Consider the following 20093-nt stretch of genomic DNA (forward strand, 5'->3'; position numbering starts at 1 on the left):
ACACATCAGAAGGAAAACAAACTCACTTTCCCACTCTCCTCCCCATATTGAAGTGCTGAAGATGACCCACACTGTGGGACAGAGCATGCAGCCATGGCAAACATAACACGGGCACAGGTTCCAGCTTCAACTCCTTGCAGAGACCTTTGGTAGAGTCTCTATGGCTGCCCTCACCAGCACCCATGATGCTGTACACAGGACAGGCTCAAAGACAAGCCAGCCACACTGTAGCCGATCCTGCCAGCTCCTGTGGTCACAAAGCCACAGTTGTAGTGCCACCTAACTCTCTGCAAGCCCAAGGCAGCTCACTGGCCCAGGAGGATGTTCATATGGTGGCTGGTTCCTGATGTGACACGACGCAGAGAACCCTGCCCATGGCCACCCATAGCTCCCAGGCCTGTACCTGCCGACTGCAAGCACCACCAACTCCATTCTCTCCCAAGCACATGCCAGCAGAAGTACTCACAGCAGTCTTCCTGCCTCCCCTTCCCCCGGCTCTGGGGCCATGGAGCCCTCCTACCAAGGCTACTCTACCAACTCCCTGCTGCAAGCACTATCTCTGAACAAAGTAGCCTCTTCTGCAGGAAGACTGGGAAATAAATGACTCCAGACATAATGAAGACCTTTACAGATACTCTCTAGTCAGCCAACCTCGCTTAACCTTTTCCTTAGCAAGATCCTTTCTTACATCTCAGGGACTATTATAACTGGGCTCATGAGATTGCTACAGTTTCCATTTTTTAAATCTATGTCCATGCTGCCTGTCATTTTTAGCTCTCCCCTGCCTAGCAAGGAGAGATCCCACCGGAAAGCACTGACCCCTTCTGCCAAATTTTGCATACAAGGTTTTTAGCAGCAAAAAGGCATTTTTTTTGCCTCTAGAGATATTGTTTGCACTGCCATGGCCAGGCAGCAGTTAGTTCCAACAGCTGGCAGGAAAGCTCTGAAGTGCTAAGCGCTGTACACACACATGGTTCAGAGGTGTGCATCCATCCAGCCTTCAGCGTGGCCGTGAAGCACCAGCAGAAAAAGCACCCAAGGGGTCACAGAATCCTATAATGGTTTCGGTTGGAAGGGACCTTAAAGCTCATGCAATTACAACCCCCTGCCATGGGCAGGGACACCTTCCACTAGACCATGTTGCTTCAAACCCCGTCCAGCCTGGCCTTGAACACTTGCCAGGGATGGGGCAGCCACAGCTTCTCTGGTCACACCTGCAATCCACCACCATTCACTTCAATCCTGCAGCCCAACCTGCAGCTCTGCTCAGCAGCCATCAGAGCCAATACACAACAGCAATCAGACGTCATTAATGCCACAGCCAACAGGGACTTAAAATAAACCACCCTGTCCAGGACAGCACTATAATCCAGTGAGATGACAGACAGAACAGAAGTATCACTCATCTGACTTGCTTTGCAAAACCAAGAATTAAAGAAAACTGCAAATGCCTGAAACTTTGGGGAGGGAGGGAAAAGCAGAGAAACAATTTTATGCTGGCTATTTCTAGTGGGAAGCGTGGGGAGGGGGAACGATGACTCCATGTTACACTTGAGGATAAACCTGTTCTCTCTAATCCAATTTACGCCTCAACATGCACAGCACAAAACAGGCTCAGGAACAAAAGGAGCGGCAGCTCACAGGGCAGCAGGAATGCTCTGGAGAGAGCAGCACTAAACGATAACTTAAGGGGTTATTGACTAGATTAGTGGGAGCTGCAGAGAGAACACATTTGCATCTCTTTCAGCTGCTCCAGATCAGATGTGATAGCAGCTTCTACTGTCAGTCACTTAATTGTTCCAAGGCTGTTGAAGGGGGGAAAAGTGTCTTTTCCTTGCACTGCAGAGTCCTGGGAAGAGCCATTCTTGGCTTTAAGAGCCATCTACCATTAGGAAAATTTTTATCCAGTCTCATAAAGCTGTTGGAGTTCTGCTTTCCTTCAGTAAATGCTCAATCAGTTCTGCTGCCTCTGCAGGGCAGAGAGAAGCTCAGGGCCTTGGCTGGGACAAAGACTCAGTCTACCACTGCTCTTGATGTAGGCAGCTCCCACCTCAGACAATTACTCATGTTGCAGAATAATTCTGCACTCGGGGGAGAGGGAAGGAGTGAGCTGTAATGTTGTGACAGCATCTGCCATGAGAAAAACAGCAGGGAAAGGTGATCCTCGGCTGCAGCTTTGCAGGTGTGCAGCTGAGAAAGCTGTACTTCAAAGCAAGTAAGCCCCCAAAGCATGGATATGCCCAGAGAGGAGGTTCAGCTTACCAGGGACCCTGCTGCTGGCATCGCTGTCTCGCCCATCAGCTGGCTGGTCACTGTGGCAGCTCTCAGTGGCACTGGGGTCAGCCCCCTGCTCACTGCCCAGGCTGCTGCGGCTCCCCGACAGGCTTGGGGAGTGGGTGCTTCCCAGCACCCTGCCCCGGCTGGGCTCCCTGATGGATGCTGTGGGAACACAACAGAGAGATGCTGCTGGGGGACAGAGAAGTGGGTGCTCCCAAGAGCCTCCACATTCCCAGCCAGACGCCCTCAGGAAGAGGATCAATACCCACTTTGTGTGCTCTACTCCTAAAACAGCAGTGGTGATCCCAGCGCTATAAAATCAGGAGTGAGGAGCTGGCTGGAGATGTGCTGCCAGGTAACCTGCAATAGCTCCCAACTGCAAGGGCACACCATGAAAGGCTGCAGGCAGTGGAGCAACCCACTAGCTGTTTGACCTATTGATGCTATTCCAGCGAGAAAGGATCAGATCCTCATCTGGCACAGCTACAGCCAGTGGGCTGCACCAGCATAGGGCACGCAAGTGGCTGAGCCAAACCCCCCAGTGCCTAGAACCAAATATTTAAGCACTTTACACTTCCCACCCTACAGCCACAAGGAAGACCAACTCCTCACCTAGTCCTGCTTGCTGCTTTCTGCCTTGGGAGCCTTTTGACCCTGCAGGTGAGGGCTTATCATCCAGGCTGGAGGAACTGAACTCCGAGTCGCTCTCACTGTCACTTGAAACCACTGCGGAGATCAGGGGGAGGAGAGGAGAGAGACAGTTATTCACAACGTTCATAACACATAGCAAAGAGGGTGCCAGATGGATCCAAATAAAACATGAACTAATGCTGACTCGCTGATCACATTTTCCCTCTCCAAAAGGAGCCCTACCTGCAGTTCCCCCGACAGCTGCTCGCTCTTCCTCTCAAACACGATGTGCTTTTACTTTTTACAGCTGATCTATTACTCTACTGCACACATTCCAGTGGTGCAGCACCTGAAGCAGACGCACACACCAACATTGTGGCTTTGCTAAACCTGACTGGGGCCATAGGGATCACACTGCTTCTGTGCTGTGCTTCACTGCCCAAAGCTCCCTGCTGCAAAGCCAAGAGCCCTGCAGTATGGCTGGTCTGGGAATTGGGCTCTGCTCCCACTGATCCCCATGCCAGCATGCCAGCAAGCACTCCTCCTCCTGATGTTTGCCATCTGCTACAACATGCTAAGGGCTGGCTACAAGGCTGGTTTCTGCTCAACTGCAGGTGGAGTGGTCCTGGCTGCACTGTAACAGCATCCAGGACTGAGTTATGTGGGGAGAGGGGCTGTCTTCCTCCAAGCTGCATTTCAAGTGTGGCAGGGCCTCCGTGGAGGCTCCAGGATCTATGAGGAAAACATCAGATAAAACAGAGCACATCAAATAAAAAACCCTGCAGTGATTACACAGAGAACCGGTGTTATTAGCTCATCATCCATTCAGCACTTATCCCTGTCAGCACACTGCGTAGAGCTGTATTACTCTTACACTCTCAAGGCTTGAAAGGCAAGAGGCCCTCCCCTTCCTCAAGCAGACAGTTCCCCCCTTTTAAGGCCACAGGTTTATTTCTCCTGGCCATAATCCTGATGCTTTCCACACACCACAGTTTCCACAGGAGCTCAGCAAGCCTCATTTTGCCAAACAAAACTTCCCAAATTGGCAAGTTATTTCCACTTTCCATGAAATTATGCAAGCACCTCTCCAGCATATACCTGTGCAACAGATAACTGCCAGCTGCTCTGCGTAAAATGAGAAAGTTGTTTTTTCAGCTCCTGGGTTTTTATAATGGCCTGATCTCAGAACAGAAATGATGGGGCTGAGGAGGAAAGTAATGGGAAAACAACTGTCCTTTGTTTGAGCGATTGCACCTACAGCATTTCTCTGTCTGACCAAGGCAGATAACAGCTCTTCTGGCAGCTCAGAAGCCATTTCAAACAATGGGTCACAATTCCTGACAGAAAGTACAATACTGGCTCATGTGGGATACAGAGTAGGCAACACTGCAACCTACAGCCTCTACTGTAGAAAAAGGAAGCCCCAACTATTTCTTAATATTCATCAGTATGTACATATATCCTCACGTTCACATGAGAAATGAGTTCCGTTTTGGTACTGAACAAACCACTTTGCCCCCACGCCATGTAACCAACCTGACAGCTGCTGGCTGCAGGAGAGATGTGGGTGAAGTGGTACAGCATGACAAGCACAGGGTAGCAAAGAGAGCTGTCAGCTCATCTCTGTACCAGCCCTAAAATTCACTGCATGCAGTTCACAGCGCTACAAACCCTTTAACTCTGCCCAAGGCAAGAGGATGGGTATCCCTCCCCTTGCACAGGCAAACACAAGCTGTCAAACATTTCTGGCAAAGACTTCTGCAGATGCTCCTGTATTCAGGCAGCGATCTGTACTACACAAAATATTTTATTAAAAAAAATAAATATTAATGGCTAAAATAGCACTTTGCTGGAGTTAACATCTCTGAGGATATTAAAGCTGGCTCCCAGAGTTATTGCAAAGCGTTACTGAAGTTGTTGTGGCAGGCAGCTCCCCACGCACACCGTACTGCTGGGAAGCTGCCTCACTGCCTGCACAGCCTTCCCAGGGAATCAGCTCCTCCTGCACCCACAGCCTTCCCCTCCTGGCACCATCAGGAATGGGACCTTTTACCTGCAGGGAAAGGGGCCGTGGAGCTGAGCCAGGCACAGAGCAAGTGCTGGTACAAGCTGGGGGTGTCTTCACTTCTTGTTAAGCAACCTCAAAGCAAAGGTTTGGCTTTGGGCTTTGCCATCTTAAGGACAGGTTCACCACTTCCCTAAAGCTCCCTGGGAGAGGTGGGGACTTATATATAAATACTATAAATAAAAAAAGATACATAACACAAACCAGACAAACCAGTATGTATATTTTTGCTATAAAATCCAAATCTCAGCTGTGAGAATCATTCTGACTATTCCATCGCCCAATTCTCTCAGAAAATGTACTCCTGTTGTGCTTGGTCATGATCCTTTTCTGGCCTTCTGGATTCATAAAATCCATCCCTTTAGAACAGCTTCTTCCTCCATGAATTCTTTAAAAATTCTGGAAATCAGGATTTATTTGGAGAAGGCCCCAGTGAATCAGTGGAGGTGACTTTAGCTGCCTTCCTTTCTGCCATTCAGCAGGTCAGAGAGGACCAGCACAAGAGGAAGAAAATATTAATGACACAAAGGCACTTGCTCCACAGGAGCAGCCCTGTCTGCTCTCATTTTCTCTACTGCCAATAAGAGTGTATTTTACCCACTGTACCAATAATTCCCTTTAAGGTAATTTTTCTCCCAAAGATCCCAGACCTTCTGCTGGCACTTTCCAGAGCCCAGAAGTCATAAATCTGGTGTTCCAGCAGTTGCTGATATATCAATAAGAGTCGTTGGACAGCTGTAGTTTGAGAGAACATAACAGATTTATCCCTCAATATCCAGCTGACTGAAAAAAAGCTCATAAAAAATATGCACAGATAAAACTTGCAAGAAAAGCAGTATTCCCACAGGGAATGGGTCACTCATCAAGAGCCTGAATCCCTCTGGCAGCAGCCAGATGGCTGGGAGATGAAGAGTTTTGTTACAAACCAAGTGTCTCTTTCAGTGCAGCTTCTATACTAGATCGTGACCAGCATGGACCACAGTTGCATGGCCATCTCCGAGCAGGAGAAGGGGACTGCACTCAACTGCTCTCCCTTTTAGAAGCAGCACACTTGCAGCTTTGGCACTGCCCAAAGCTGTAGAGAAGTTGGATGATCCCCTTGACGACCTGCAAAGCACTTGATGGACCCCAGCACTCTCCTCTCTGCTCCATCACTCAGGATTTAGACTCGAGCATACAGAAACCACATGAACCTACAACATCCCCCTGCCCAGCCACTGCTCCTCTGCCTCTGATAGCGACAGCACTGAGCCCAGCACGTTGCATTGCTTGGCAACAGGACTAGAGCACATTGCAACAGAAGAAACCACCAGAGACCAAGCAGAGCAGCAGGCAGCCCTCATGCCAAACAGTGCAAGAGCTCAGGAATCACACTTCTCTTTTTTCCACCCAGATGCTTTACATTTTTTTCTGCAGAACTTAGAGTTTGGAAGAAGGGAAGCCCTGCTGCTTATTGCTTCCCACCCCCTGACGGCCTCATCCTGCCTGACCCAGTGCAGAAACCCACCCACATTCCACCACATGGAGCAGAGCTGTTCCCCAGCACAAGAAATATTACTGCTATTCTCCCCATGACAATACATTTGTGCCTTAACTAATAGCAGGGTTCCCATGGCAACTGCTTGTTTATTACTGAAAAACTAAAGGCAATGGCAAATCCCAGTATCAGCAAGCATCAGAGGAATAATGGGTGTGTAAAAATAAAACTTCCTGGTGGGTTTGCCTTTTATTCCAAGAGGCACATTCCTGCAGTCCCTCAGTCCCACTGCCTTCCCACTCTCCTGTGGCAGGAGTAGCTGGTACCCAGAGCATGGCACTGAGCCCTTTCTTTTAAGGGGGAAAAAGGGACACTTAAGGTTTGTCCCATCCCTGCTGAAAGGCAGCTCCTGCCATGGAGGATGTCGAAAGGCCACCCTTTTCTACCGGGCATTCTAGGGGCTGTGCCAGGGCATGGATGTGCCTGTGCTGGTCCTACCTGACTTGAATCCCTTAATAGCTGAGAGATGGCTCCTTCAGCACCTCAGGAAGCAAGCAGTGGAGTTAGACATGGCTGGCCAAGATAACAGAAACCCTACTGAGAGCTGCTTGTCAGAGGCAGGCATGCGAGATGCCAGAGCTTGTTCCTGAGAACATCCTGCCAAACAAGCAACAGGGCTTCACTCCGTGCCGAAAGGATGTGTTCAGATGAGGGTGTATGAGGTGGGAGCTGACAGATGCTATCAGCCAGGCAGAGGTAAGGCAGGCTCTTGTCAGCTATGTCCTCTTAAAGCTCAGCCCAGGCCCAGTCGCAGATTCATGCTGGCAATATCACAGCTATATCATCTCCACGAGGGAAGGCATCTACCCTGCACACTGGAGAGGTTTTGGGTGACAAACAACAAAGTCCCAGCACTGGCAGGTGAAACACACTTAAACGGAGAGGTGAGCTGTACAAACCCCCAGCTTCAGAGATAAACTGCAGCCTGCTATGCCCACTTAAAGGTGTCCAGAGGACAGGCGGACTAACAGAGAAGGGCAATAAGGAAAGAAACGACCAGAAAATAAAACTATAAATTAGTATTATCCAACCCATAAAACAGCAGCCAGCCAAATATCAGAGCACGAGGAGAAAGGAAGCTCACCACCCACATCCAAGCTTACCAAAGGCCACTTTGCTGTCCTCCACCTGCTCATTTTCTGCTCCTGCCAATATTTAGGGGGAGGCCTTCTCCCAAAACAAAGCTCAGCTAAAAAACTGAACTAAAAAGCAGGCCAGGTCTGGGCTCAACATCTCAGACTCTTAGTGTTTGGTGTATCATATGAGCAGAAAACACCTCATTAATCAGCTCATTTGCTAAGAGAACTCTCTTTTTCCAAACGTCTCCTGGAGGGAAGCACAACCATCTATTGTTGATCTAATTTGTCTTTAATTACAAGTTACAGTGAGGCTGGGAGTGGTTTCCTCATAGGGGCCTAAAGAGAAGGTTTGTAAACCTGTCTCCTGAGTCCCCTTTATTAACAGGTTATTTTCTCCCTACTGCACTCCCAGTAATGTTGATGTAGAAGAATGTATGCTGCTGGTATTGAGGGGATCTAATATCAAAAGACAGAAGGGGAAAGAGGCCAGACAACTGTGCTAATCCATACCAAAACGAAATGAAGAGAAATCAAAGCAGACTGGCAGTAGCTTTAATTCTGCAGTATCCATTGCTGTTGTGCTAATGACCCTGAGTACTCAGCTCCTCAATGCCAAGCTGCTGCTCCCCACAGTTGGCTCTAGGCACAGCAGTGGAGTGGGCATACAAGCAATGACAGGGTGGACAGGTGGAAGAAAGGTGGAAAAGAGACCTAAGAGGCAGTGCTGTGAATGGGATTTGACGCAGCAGCGATCCAAGATGCCACATGTGACACTACAGTCTACTTCAATCAAGGTCTACCTCAAAGAACAGGGATGTGAGTGCTGAAGCTAATAAATGTTCAGGCTTGTCAGTGCTCTGGCCCCAGCCCTGCGCAGGGCTGTTGATTAACAGCTTCTCTGAGACACATTTAAAGAACAAGTCACCCTTGAGCTCTCTGTGCTGCAAACCTCTGCAGGCCTGGAGAAGGAGCTTCACCCTTTGCCAGTCTCACCTGCTCAGAGGAGTCAGCCACAAAAGGACACAGACAGCATCAGCTCGCTCCTACCTACTGATGTGGAACAGTATCTCTGCCCACTTGCTCCAGAACTCAGAAAGACCCCAGGGAGATGCCAGCAGTGTAATTTCTAAATTACAAAGCTCAAAGTGACCTGAGGTTTCTCCCCACTGTTGCTCTTTAGAGATGCAGAAACAAGGAGCAAGGAGCCCCAAGGACTGAGGGAATAAGACCAGCCTTTGTCAGACTTGGCTGCACAACGATGTCCCTCGGTGGCATCATGCTATCTATTTTGGCAGGAGCAGCTCTTTGGGCTGCAACTGCAGAGAGGTACCTGCTTCACAGCTCGTCTGTCCCTTGGCAGTCCCAGCAAAACAGTGGGGGCTGCAAGGAACAGAGGAATGCAAGGGTAAACTGAAGGAAAGAGGGTCCAGGAGGACTGGGGCTAGTCTGGGCCACCAATGTGCACCTACAATAACAGTGAAACCTGAAAAATACACCACAGCATAAAAACCCCAACACCACTCACATAGGAAACACACCACCTCTTGTGGGCTATCCCTCACCTCCAGCATAGCCTTCCCTATTAGCTGAATCCTGCTAGCCACAATAGAAGCGAGGTCTTTCTCCCCACCTGCTTCCTGGGCATGGAGCAGACAACCAACCTTTTCCCCTGGCCCAGGTGAAGGATCGGCTGGTCCCGATGCTCTCTGCCTCCGGCATGGCTGGCTCGCTTTGCCAAGGCTGCGAGTGCTGCTCACTGGATTTGCTGCTGCTCTTCAAAGGCGTGATGTACTTGGGCAGCCCCTTGTAGAACCACGCACCAGACCTCTTCCAAACCTGGTAGAGACAGAGACACAACACCTTAAGCCTGGGTTTTTATGGCAAGAGAGCACAGCCTTCCCACCAAGTTCAGCCCAGCCAATCCCACTGAGCTAGCTTGACCTCAAGGTGATCACGCAAACCATGGAGCTTCTTACACTCTCTGGGTCAAGACTACCTCTTTCTCTGATGCCCTGCTTGAGTCAAACACACATTCCCACACTTACTACAAGGGTATCAGGATGAAGTTCCCTGGCTTGCACTAAGAACCAGGCAGTTCAGATTCTGCAGCTGTTGCTTTCCCACTGGGAATGCACAAAAAGAAAAGCTTCCTGGAGAATGCAGGCATGTGCCATGGGTGCCAATAGCTCCAAGCACATGGTCTGCTTAAAGAAAAACAAGTCCTGCACTGGCTGGAAGGGCAGTAAGTCCTCACAAGTTGCTCCTCCTGGGCTGGGTCCCTCTTTACTTTCAAGAGAGTCAAAGACCAGCAGCAGCTGAGGGACACAAGCGGCAATGTCAGGACAGCAGAAACACTGCCTCATGCATCCTGGATGGCACAACTTTGGTGTTCATTTCACAGAGAAATTCAAGCCAAGCCAGATCATTTAACAGGTGGGCTTGAAAACCCCAGAAGAAGAAAAACACCACCTAAATAACCTGAATATGTAGCAGGAAACAGACTGAGAGCACTAAACTGCAACATCTCCTGTAAGAATGCCCTCTACTCTCCAATTTAGTTTTAATGCTGCTTATGATGAAGGAGCTCTATTAAGTATGTTTAATATAAAGTCTGCTGTGAGCCAGAGAAAAGGAAAAGGATGGCAGCTTAGACAAGGAGAAATGGCCTTTAAGACCCAATTCTTTTGTGCCTTCCAGCAGTCTAATAATGAGGTAATGAGACAACCAGGGCAAAAGTTAATGTAGTAAAAATATAATTTGCTATTTCATGCAGGGGGATAGAAACCTTGCAATTCTGTTCAGAGTGAAGGAGATCATCAGTGTTTCTGTCCCAAGTTTTCAAAGCATCTTGCATATGGTATCACCATGATGCACTGGGTGCAAATGCAGATGTCCTTAATTACAGCAATATGTTTGCAATTTGCATTTAGGGCTTAATCAAAGCAGAGGGCAGTGATAACACCTGGCACTCATGAGAAGTTTTTCTCATGCAGGCACAAAAAGCAGGACACCACCATTGCTGTTTCACTGACGGGAGGAGATTGCTCAGCAGGTTGCCCAGTTCCTAGTCCAGAGCCATCACCAGAGAGCTCAATTAATCTCTGTGTTTGGGGTCTTGAAAGCCAAGTGAAAGCAATCTGAATGCAGGAGGGAAACCTGGTAGCATGCATTTTAAAAGAGCACCCAACAGAAGCAGTACAGGGTCGCTGTGACCTAGCACACACATCAGTTACTGTAAAAGAGAGATGCTCATGCGCACCACAGCAAAATCTAGAAACGAGGAGATGATAACATCCTGCAGCTACACTAACATTTTCCTGCTGGGTAACAGCCCAGAAGGATGGTGAGTCTGCCATTCAAGCAAAAAGCTGGGAAGCCAATTCCCCAAAGGGGAGAAAACTGCAAGTTCCTCTACAGGAAGGGCCTTGGCAGGCAGGACACACTACCAGCTCCTTCACCACATGCAAGGAGCCAAGACAGTGACCCAGCCAGTCAAGGCACAAGCTGACACAGCTCTTCCTGCCCCCTCTGCTAGCACATAGGGACTGCACAGCATTTGGTATAGGTTGTACAACAGCACATGTCAGTGCAGCACAGGGACACTGGAGGATCATGTTCTGCTATCCCAACAAAAGCAAGAGTCAGGAAACAGAATATGTTTTTTAAATCTGGGACAGACATCTCTACATGGAGCTCAGCGTACTGTAAATTGGGTAACAATACACAGGAGCTGTAGGCTGGGTAAGGACGGGTCTCCCTTGTTTCAGGTAGGCAAGAAGGCTTGGGAGCAGCTGCACTCAAAGGGTTTACACCCCAGTGAGTGCCACAGCTTGAGGAGGGCAGGCTATCTGTCCCCTGCCACACACTGGGTAGCTGGGACACAAATTGCCAGGGAGGAAGCAAGCCTTGCAGCCATTCTCTAAACAGACCTTGCAACATCTGTAATTTAATTTGAAGCACTGAAGAGACCTATTATCTTCAGGCGAGCTACAATTTAGGCACACCATAAACCCAATCAGACACAGCAAGGATTGCTGTAAGAAAAGGCTGGTCACCCCCAGGTTCCTCACTACCCCAGAGCAAGTCCAGTTATAGAAACAGTTAATGATACAATACACCCAGCTCTGAATTAGTAATACTAGTATAAAATTGAGTCTACAATACATATTCAGTTTAAATTGGTGCTTCTGACAGTTTGGTCTCATTACAGCAGTACTGAAATTGTTTTGAGATCAGCTCTGAAATCACTGCAGCAAGATGCTCTCCCCTGTTTTAATTTAGCACATCTGCTCCCCTCAGGTTAGCAGCATGCCCCATCCAAAATGACAGCAGCTCACGTTCTGTTCTGCACATGGGCACACAGGTTAGTTTTAGCATCCATGCATCAAAACAGATCAATGCTGCTGGCTGCTATTGATGGTAGTTTCATTGATTGCAAGAGTGGCCCGACAGCAAAGTTCTTGCTTGATTTTAAATTAATAAATCCATAACAGCTCTTCAAGAATAAAACTCACGTTTATTAGAAGTTTGCTCTTTCCAAGGAGGAAAGAGTTTTGCTTCCGCCTGTCCCATTGGCACACAAGGTGAAATCCAGCCCCCATGGCAGCCTGAGTTTGGATAGAGCTGGAACTTCATCAGCAAGAGAGAGAAACAGCCCCTTCCAGCCTCCTGCAGCAATCAAAATTTAAGTAACATTGATCACCCCTTGCTCTAAGTGCTTCAAGGAAGGAAGATGTTTAACTACATGATCCCAGATCAGGACGTAGTGGCCCAGTGTGTGGCTTAGGACAAAGCAGCCCCACCACGGCTCACTGCCTCAGCTGTCCCCAAGCCCACTGTGCTCAAACTGCCCAGCCAAAGACAGCCAAAATCCACTCCTGACCTTCTTCTTCCCCTGACACCTAACCTACCCTAAAGCAAAGTGAGGGAGGACATGGGCGAGGAGCTACTTTAGCAATAGAAGCTTTATTTTATTACTTCAGACCAATTTAACAGCCATAGCCATGACAAGTCCAGAGAGCTCACTGCCTTTTATAGCCCTGATAACATTCCTATTAAAAGCTGCATCAAGCCATCATTCCAGCTATAGAAAGAGATGGTGAGAAGCAGATGTGTACTTTTACCTAGCACATTCAAGTGCAGCCTGCAAATGGGACGTAACAGAGAATCACTGGGCCATGGTGAAACATGTTACTGCTCAAACTTCTCCCTCCTCTTTCTCCTTCTCTGAACATAACAGTGCTAAAACACAAAACTTCTGAACAGAAAACATTAGGGCTTACTGATGAAGGGACAGGATCACAGCTGAAGGAATGCTCGCGGCCCCACTGAGCTCACTTCACCAAGCCACAAGCCCTCTAAACAGAGATGCTTAGAAAGGATCTTTGCTGCAAAGCCACGTTTTGCTCTACCACCTACTGCTTGCTACACAGTAGCTGTTCTCATTCTGCAGCCCCGTTCCTTCCAGCAGCCTAGGCTGGGCTGCATGAGGGGAAAACAGCTACCTTTAGCTTCCCATGCTGACACCAGCACTACTGGTTCAATCCCCCAGCAGCCACAAGGCAGGGGAGCAGGTTCCCATGGGCTACAATGCTTACTGAAGAGAAAGGCACCTGCAAATGCAACCACCCTGGGAGGACTTCGTTGGCATTGCCCTCACGCAGCACATGCCCACACACTCACTTTGTCCCAGGCTCTCCACCATGGCTCTGGCACGCTGCAAACCACTGGCAGGGAGAAAGAGCAAACGCTCTTCAGCTTCGTTATTTGCATTCATCTGCTTTTCCGTAACACAGAGATTTCCAATTACATTATTTACAGCAATCTGTTGTCAACTCCCACATTCAGCACTTGAGGATGAAGAAAATTAAAAGGCAGTGAAACTGCTATTCGGAGCTTTGTTTCCGGAATAGCAAAATCTATCACACCCCTGACCCCACCGTTTCTCATGCTGCAATGGCTGCCAGCCTTCCATCATTTATCATTCCCCTCTCAATCAGGCCTCTTTTTTTCCTGTCGCTCTATTCTAGAGGACACTATTTTGAGTCTAACCACTTTCTACCACCCCCAAAATAATATGGCAGGCTATTGATGAGTTCTTTGAATTGCAAACAGGTGCACATCACTTTGATTCAATCCAGAGTCACCCAAAATAAACACTCCCCTTCCATCAGGATGGTATTTTGCCAAGAAATCATCATACCAGGCTGGAATAACTCCAGAGTATGCTGGTTGGTAATGTTTAAACCTGTATGAGTGCCTATGTGAAAAGGGAAGCCCTGGAGGCAAGAGGGGAAGGAGGCAACTCCCTTGCTCCAGTGCAGTAATCTTCTTCCTCTGCATGGTTTTTTGTGATAAACCAAAAAATGCAGCCAGCCATGAAAATGCCATTTAGAGGAAGAGAAGAAATTAAAGGGAAAGTGAAGCAAAGGGGACAAGTTAAAACTTTAACAGGTCCCTGCTGACACTCCCTTTCATATTAATGGGGTTTAAAAAAATAACTATCTCCCCCACCCTACTAAAGCTGTTTTCATTATCGCTATAATTTTGATGTGTCAATTCAAATGTAAATGTGCACAAATGCTTCCAAGAGTATTTTAATTACGATGATAGCATCGCTAATTATGGATGTAAAATATGTATTATATATATATATAAAGTGGTAACTCAGGAAGGTGCTTTGCCGAACCTGGTGGTATCAGTCAAAACAAGGGTGTGCAGAGTTAAACAGCTGAGGAGGGATTTGACAAAACACAGCAGGACCCATGTCCCCTTCAGGCCAGGTGACAGGCAGACTTCAGCCACATGCAACTAATTCAATATGGGCATCACTGCCCAAGCTGTTACCAAGCTCACGTGCCCTGCCCAAGGGCTGGCAGCAGGGAATCATTCCAGCTGTATATATGCCCACCACAGCTCCTCCCAGGCAAGTTTTGCTCCTCTGACAGCTGCTGCAATAAGCCCTTTCTGCTGGAGGACTTGCTCCCTTTCTGCCCTGCGTTCTCATTCCACGGGTGCATCACTGATTCACTGCCAAACTAGCGAACAGCCTCACTGCGAACCTGTGGCCAGTGTTTGATGCAGCCATGGAACAGGCTTTCTAATCATGCCATGGGACTATACGCATGCAGAGACTGGACTGCCCCAGGGAGGATCAGTCGTCCACATCCACTCTCCAGAAAGTCAATGCAAGATGCAAAGCCAAGAAAGGCAATGCAACACATGAAGGAGGGAAGAAGGGAGATTCTTGCCCTCGGAAGTGAATGTGATCTTGATTGAATTTGCTTCTACCCTTGCTGGCAGGAACAATAAACCAGAATCTGCATCTGCTTTAATTGCACTGCCCTCAGAAGTAGAATTAAATTGCAAAGTCAAATTTCCCCAGAATCCTGGAAGAAAAAGGGTGGTTTTTTTTTCAACAGATACCTCTACAAACAGCTGGGACAAGCTATATTTCCAAAAAGCCAGTTCTGGCCTAAAGCAGGTGAGGTCTATCTTATTTCAGGAAGAGAGGCACTTAGGATGCAGGGGTGTCCGCTGGTCTTTGGGGATGTTCTCTTTGTCAGTAAGACATCCAGGCTCTTTCAGGTCCCAGCCATGTCAGAACACAGTACTTTCGTCCCCAGCACCTCCCTGGCACCTTGGAGACCCTTACCCTGATCGTACACATCACACTTCAGCAGCTCAAGTGCTGCCCAACACACTGTTTTGCTTCTGGATGATTGGGATACAAGCAGCAGACAGAATCCATCAATCTCCTCCACTCTCCAGAAATAAGACAGTGTCAGAGCAACTTGTTCCTCATTGCTATGCATCACAGCCTTTCCCAGTGGAGGTTTTCAAGGAAGCAGAAAGAAGCAAAGAACATTTCTGAATGGCTGAGGCTGGGATTCCCAAAGGGATCTATGGGCACCAAGCGTTCAACTCCAACTGAAAACAGATGTAAACAATAGCTTGTTATTTTGGTCTTCATTTTGACCCAGGCAGACAGATGATTAAAGCGTTACTGAAACCAGCAGATTCTGTCCACACAGCAAAAGGGGGAGAGAACTACCACGTATCACTAAACTTAACTGCTAAACTAGCTTAAATCAAGTCTACAGGGATAAGTAACAACAAGGAAGATGGAGGGATTAAAGCTTTAGCATGTATGAACACCACCACACACCACAGCTGTTAACTACCATATGTGTCCAACCCCACCATGCCTGCTTGAGATCCTGGTGGGCCACAAGACTCACATGCTCACTCAGTGCATGGCAGAGACTAAAGGGAACAATTACAGTCCTAGGCTCTTGTCCCAGCCAGATGACACTTATTAACTCTAGCCAGCATCATTTAGTCCACCCAGGTTTCCAAATGACCTCTTTCTCATTCCAGTGCCTGACAGTCTCTTGCTAACAGATTTGAGAGCTTCATAAATATCATGCTGAAATAGCTTGAGCAGTGGTTCAGAAAATTAGACAGTGATCAAAGCGCTGATGTGGGTGGAATCACCCAGCTTGGAAACACCACATCTCATCACACCTGCTGGGGGAGGCACTCCGAATCAGCATCAAACATTCACCCACCTGAGCTGGCCCACTTCAGGGGCCTGACAAGTGGGGAGGTGTTGCCAGAGCTCTGTGGCCTGGGACAAGCCTAGCTTAAGGATGTATTTTGCTGGCATGGACTAAAGGACAACCTTGCTCAGAGAAGCTGTGCATTGAGAAGGGGAGAGAAGAAGGGTGATTTTGACTTGTTACTGCATCACACAACCCAAAGTGCTTCAGTGTGTTCCTAAAGCTCCCTGCCTGGATGCCAGGAAGTAAGACAGGTCCGACACCTACTCACCATGCAAGGGATTCAAAGGTTAGACAGAAATGAGAGCATCTGATCCCAAAAAACAGGCAACCATCTGCACTCATCGATAGCAAATATAACCTTCAGCAAAGAGCATGGCCAAATGGGGTTGGTCCATAGCAGATGGCAATAAAAGACAGATCAAATCACAGGAACAGACAGCAATAAGGAACTGGTTGTGAACACAAGCCCTGAAAAGAAACCTGGTAATTTAACACATGCCCTGTAATACCATGACACCAGAACTAGTTTCAGGGACTGCACCAGTCATCAGTCTGAGGCCCAAGAGCCTCATCTCCTCCTCACACACTTAGGGAAGACTTGATCAAACCACCTGCCAGGCATTTATTCTGATATTGCCTCAACTTCCTTGCCCTGGATGACATGCCTCAAGGCTTCCTTTAATTCCCAATGCTTTCCTGCCCTCTCCCAAATTAAAAGCAGAGCATATGGAAAGACAGAGGGGATGTATGACTTGATGCCTGCCTGCATGTCCACACTGTTACTCTTCCAAACTTCCCCTTATCAGGGCACAAGAATCACTGCAAGCAAGAAAGAAGACAGACATGAACTGACCTTAAATAGAATCAAAAGATAAAGATGAAGCTTAGGGTTGGGAAGTAAGATGAGGCTATTTTTTAGTTAGTCTAAGAAAGAAAGTTCCATCCATTTTCATTAGGAAAGCACTTTGGCTTTATCTGGTTTCAGAGAGAGCATGAGCTCTGAAGGTTACCCTACCCTCACACACTGGCCAATCTAACACTTATTGGACAGGTTAATATTCTTCTCTGTCCAGTGACCACAACTCATCATTTTTATAAGAAACACAAAAAAACCCCAAACAATTATACAGCGTGAGATGAGAAAAAAAGAATTATAGAAAGAACAGAATAACAGAAATAAAGACAATTTCAGTCCCATACCCATCTCTCTGCAGAACACAGAAAATATCTTGACTTGCCTTGCTCTCCATTTCGGGACCTACATCTGGAATTCAAAACATCTGGAAGATTCAGTGTATCCAGTTATTAGCAATGTCCAAGGAGCTGGAATGCTCTCTGCCTGCCCTGCCCACACTGCTGCTTAAAAGCCGAGAACTGGCAGCATCCATGTACCCCTCGTCTTAGTGGAACATGAACTTTGCAAGTGTTCATGCACAAACAGTCCCCTCTGATGTAAAACCTAAGCAAAGCAAGTTTCCACAACTAACAGCAAAACAAATTTAGCAAAACACCTGCACAAATGCTCTCACTACACTTCAAAAATGGATGTAACAGAGTATCCAGGTTTCACGGTTGGTTGCAGTGGTCAGAAATAGCTGCACTAGATTGATGTTCAAGGACCACAAGCAAAAGCCCGAAAGAAATTGATGGGAACAAGTGAAAATCCTTCTGTAATCACAGAACAAATTCACTGACTTCACTGTAGAGCAGCAAGCCCTGATGTTGGTGGATGCTGGCTGGCAGACAAAAAAATTGAGGCAGGCCATTACTTTTTGCTGTGTAAAGTCAAGGATGAAGGACATAAAAATTTAGAGACCTGCATTAGAAGTCTCACACACTGTCAAGTTATGGGATTTTGCAGGCAGGGAGGAAACAGACTTATAAACTGCAATCCTGGTTATTTTTAGAGGGACAAATATTGCACTTATCCTCTACATCTATCCAGCTGTACTGAAGAATCAGCGTTAGGCAAGTTTATTTGCCACAAAGCTCGAGGGAAAAAGCATGGCAGAAGGTAACAGTCTCTTTATGACCAAAAAAATCCCACAAAGCTGTACAGGCTGTAGGGGATTTTGTGGGATTTTTTCCCTCTACTCCCCCATAAACCGAAGTTTTTACCATTGTGTGTGTTCATTGAGCCTCCCAAAACCAATCCCAAGGTCCCCTCCAAGAACCTAGGCACAGGGAGAGCCTATGCATGCCCAGCACAGACCTGAGGCAGGTAGACTGCTGAGCCCCATCTCTCTACAGTTGTTTTTTACCTCTCTTTGTTCACTGCAGATCTTGCACAACCAAAGAGGACGTTTCTGGGCTCCAAAGGTTTCTATTCCACACTTGGTGCAAACTTTCTGAAACAAGAGAGGAAAAAATAAGGTGGCGTTAGCAGCTCCCCACAGCCATATAGCCCTTGGGAGAGAGGAGGTCAGGAAGCATCTTTCCCAACAGTTCCGATTTGTTTTCCTTGAAAACCTAATCACAGCACAGTTCTATTTAACCAGGAGAACCACCGATCACAGGAAGCTGCTCCAGGCCTACATGGACATGAGACAAAGGCAAATCTACAGTATAGTCCTTGACTCCATGGCAAGACGAGAACTGGAAAGGGCAAATCAAAACCCATGACCAACAGGCATATTTCAAGAGTTGTTTTTTTAAGCCTAAACCCCAATCACTGTGCCATGGAAGGCAGCTGTAACTAAGTACAAACCAAGTTTGTGCAAGACTGGAAATCCTCTCTTCCCTTCCCTCACATACATAGTCTCAAACCCCATGGCTTCTCCTCCATTTCAGCGTTCAGTTGACAGCTATTGATTTGTGGCAGGGCCATGCCTACATGAACGCTGTCTGAGCAGAATGCTTGGTAACACCACACGGCCTCTGCTGCTGCTGCACAAGGAAACCTTCATGTCTCCACTGGCATTACAAGCCATTTACAACCTGAATCACCTAATATTATATAATGAAGCTGATGTGTATCAGGCTTGGCTTACAGCTTGAATGAGAAATTGGATGAATTCTTTGATCCTCACAGAGCAAAAGCCACTCAGAAGAGGGCCCTGGAGAGCAAAACCTTGCTTACAGACATGCAAATGTAATCTCCCCAGCTAAGGTTTTACATATGCCCACCACCAGGCTGCTCCTCCTCTGAGACAGGAGGTCTGTGTTCAAGGATGAAAGTCTCAGTGGCTCACTTAGCCCTCATTGCCCATGCCTCTAGGAGGAATGATGGTCCCTGAAGCAATGGCTTCACTGCATGAATAAATGCATCCGACTGTTCTGGTCAGCACAGTCCAGAGGCACGTCTGCCATGCTGCACAGAAAATGGAAGGCAGAACTAGCAGCCTCACAATCGTTGGTGCTCTTCTCCATCTCTCTGTTCCAGTCCTCATCATTGCAGAGAAATAAGAAACAAACTATTGTGTCTGATGCATCAATACTCAACACTTGGGTGCTACCCAAACCAAGGGGGATTGCAGATGCAATTAGCAGACACCACCTGAACTACCCCAAATTCTCCCTCCCTTAAACCAAAACCTGAGGGAGTGACCCAGTCTTAAAATACCCTCAAAGATCCCAATCCCCTCGCATATAGCACATTCAAACACTCCCTCTAGTGGAAGTTTCCAAGCGATTTTATTCCTAGCCATAAATTTTGACAGTTCTGATATAAACTGGGTTTATATTGAGCATCACTCACAGCCCCTCAGAAGATGACATAAAAATCAAGGACATTAAATGCAGCCCCATTCCTATTTAAATACACAATAAGGGACTTTCTTCTCCTACTTGCACTTCACCTTTTATACGTGACACTGATACCCCCCGCACAATAAATGACCCATTAGGCTTTGCCTAACTACTGTTATTGTTAACACATCTGGATTTGAATACATCTTTGTCTTGCCATTATGCATTTATATCTAAGACAATAAAAACTAATA

At 47.4% G+C, this 20093-nt stretch overlaps 2 protein-coding genes across 7 annotated transcripts in view; both read right to left on the reverse strand.

The window, feature by feature from the left end:
- RAD51C (RAD51 paralog C) overlaps positions 1 to 20093 on the reverse strand; it is a 144955-nt gene that overhangs the window by 111371 nt on the left and 13491 nt on the right. The window lies entirely within an intron of this gene.
- The window catches only part of RPH3AL (rabphilin 3A like (without C2 domains)), a 40350-nt gene that overhangs the window by 5197 nt on the left and 15060 nt on the right, over positions 1 to 20093 (reverse strand). For 2 of the 6 annotated variants that reach the window (XM_061363592.1, XM_061363591.1), the window contains exons 5-8: positions 18414 to 18500; positions 9250 to 9424; positions 2890 to 3003; positions 1192 to 2439 (exon numbers count right to left, since the gene is read on the reverse strand). In XM_061363592.1, the coding sequence (XP_061219576.1) occupies positions 2207 to 2439; positions 2890 to 3003; positions 9250 to 9424; positions 18414 to 18500 (609 nt within the window). In that variant the 3' untranslated portion in view covers positions 1192 to 2206. Of the gene's footprint in view, positions 1 to 1187; positions 2440 to 2889; positions 3004 to 9249; positions 9425 to 18413; positions 18501 to 20093 lie in introns of those variants that run through there. The other 4 variants (XM_061363588.1, XM_061363589.1, XM_061363593.1 and 1 more) reach the window with 3 other exon arrangements.

This window comes from Neopsephotus bourkii, unplaced genomic scaffold, assembly GCF_033783945.1.
Source record: "Neopsephotus bourkii isolate Nb327-2 ecotype Australia unplaced genomic scaffold, CSIRO-AGI_Nbou_v1 NB_1154, whole genome shotgun sequence".
NCBI classification, from domain to species: domain Eukaryota; kingdom Metazoa; phylum Chordata; class Aves; order Psittaciformes; family Psittacidae; genus Neopsephotus; species Neopsephotus bourkii.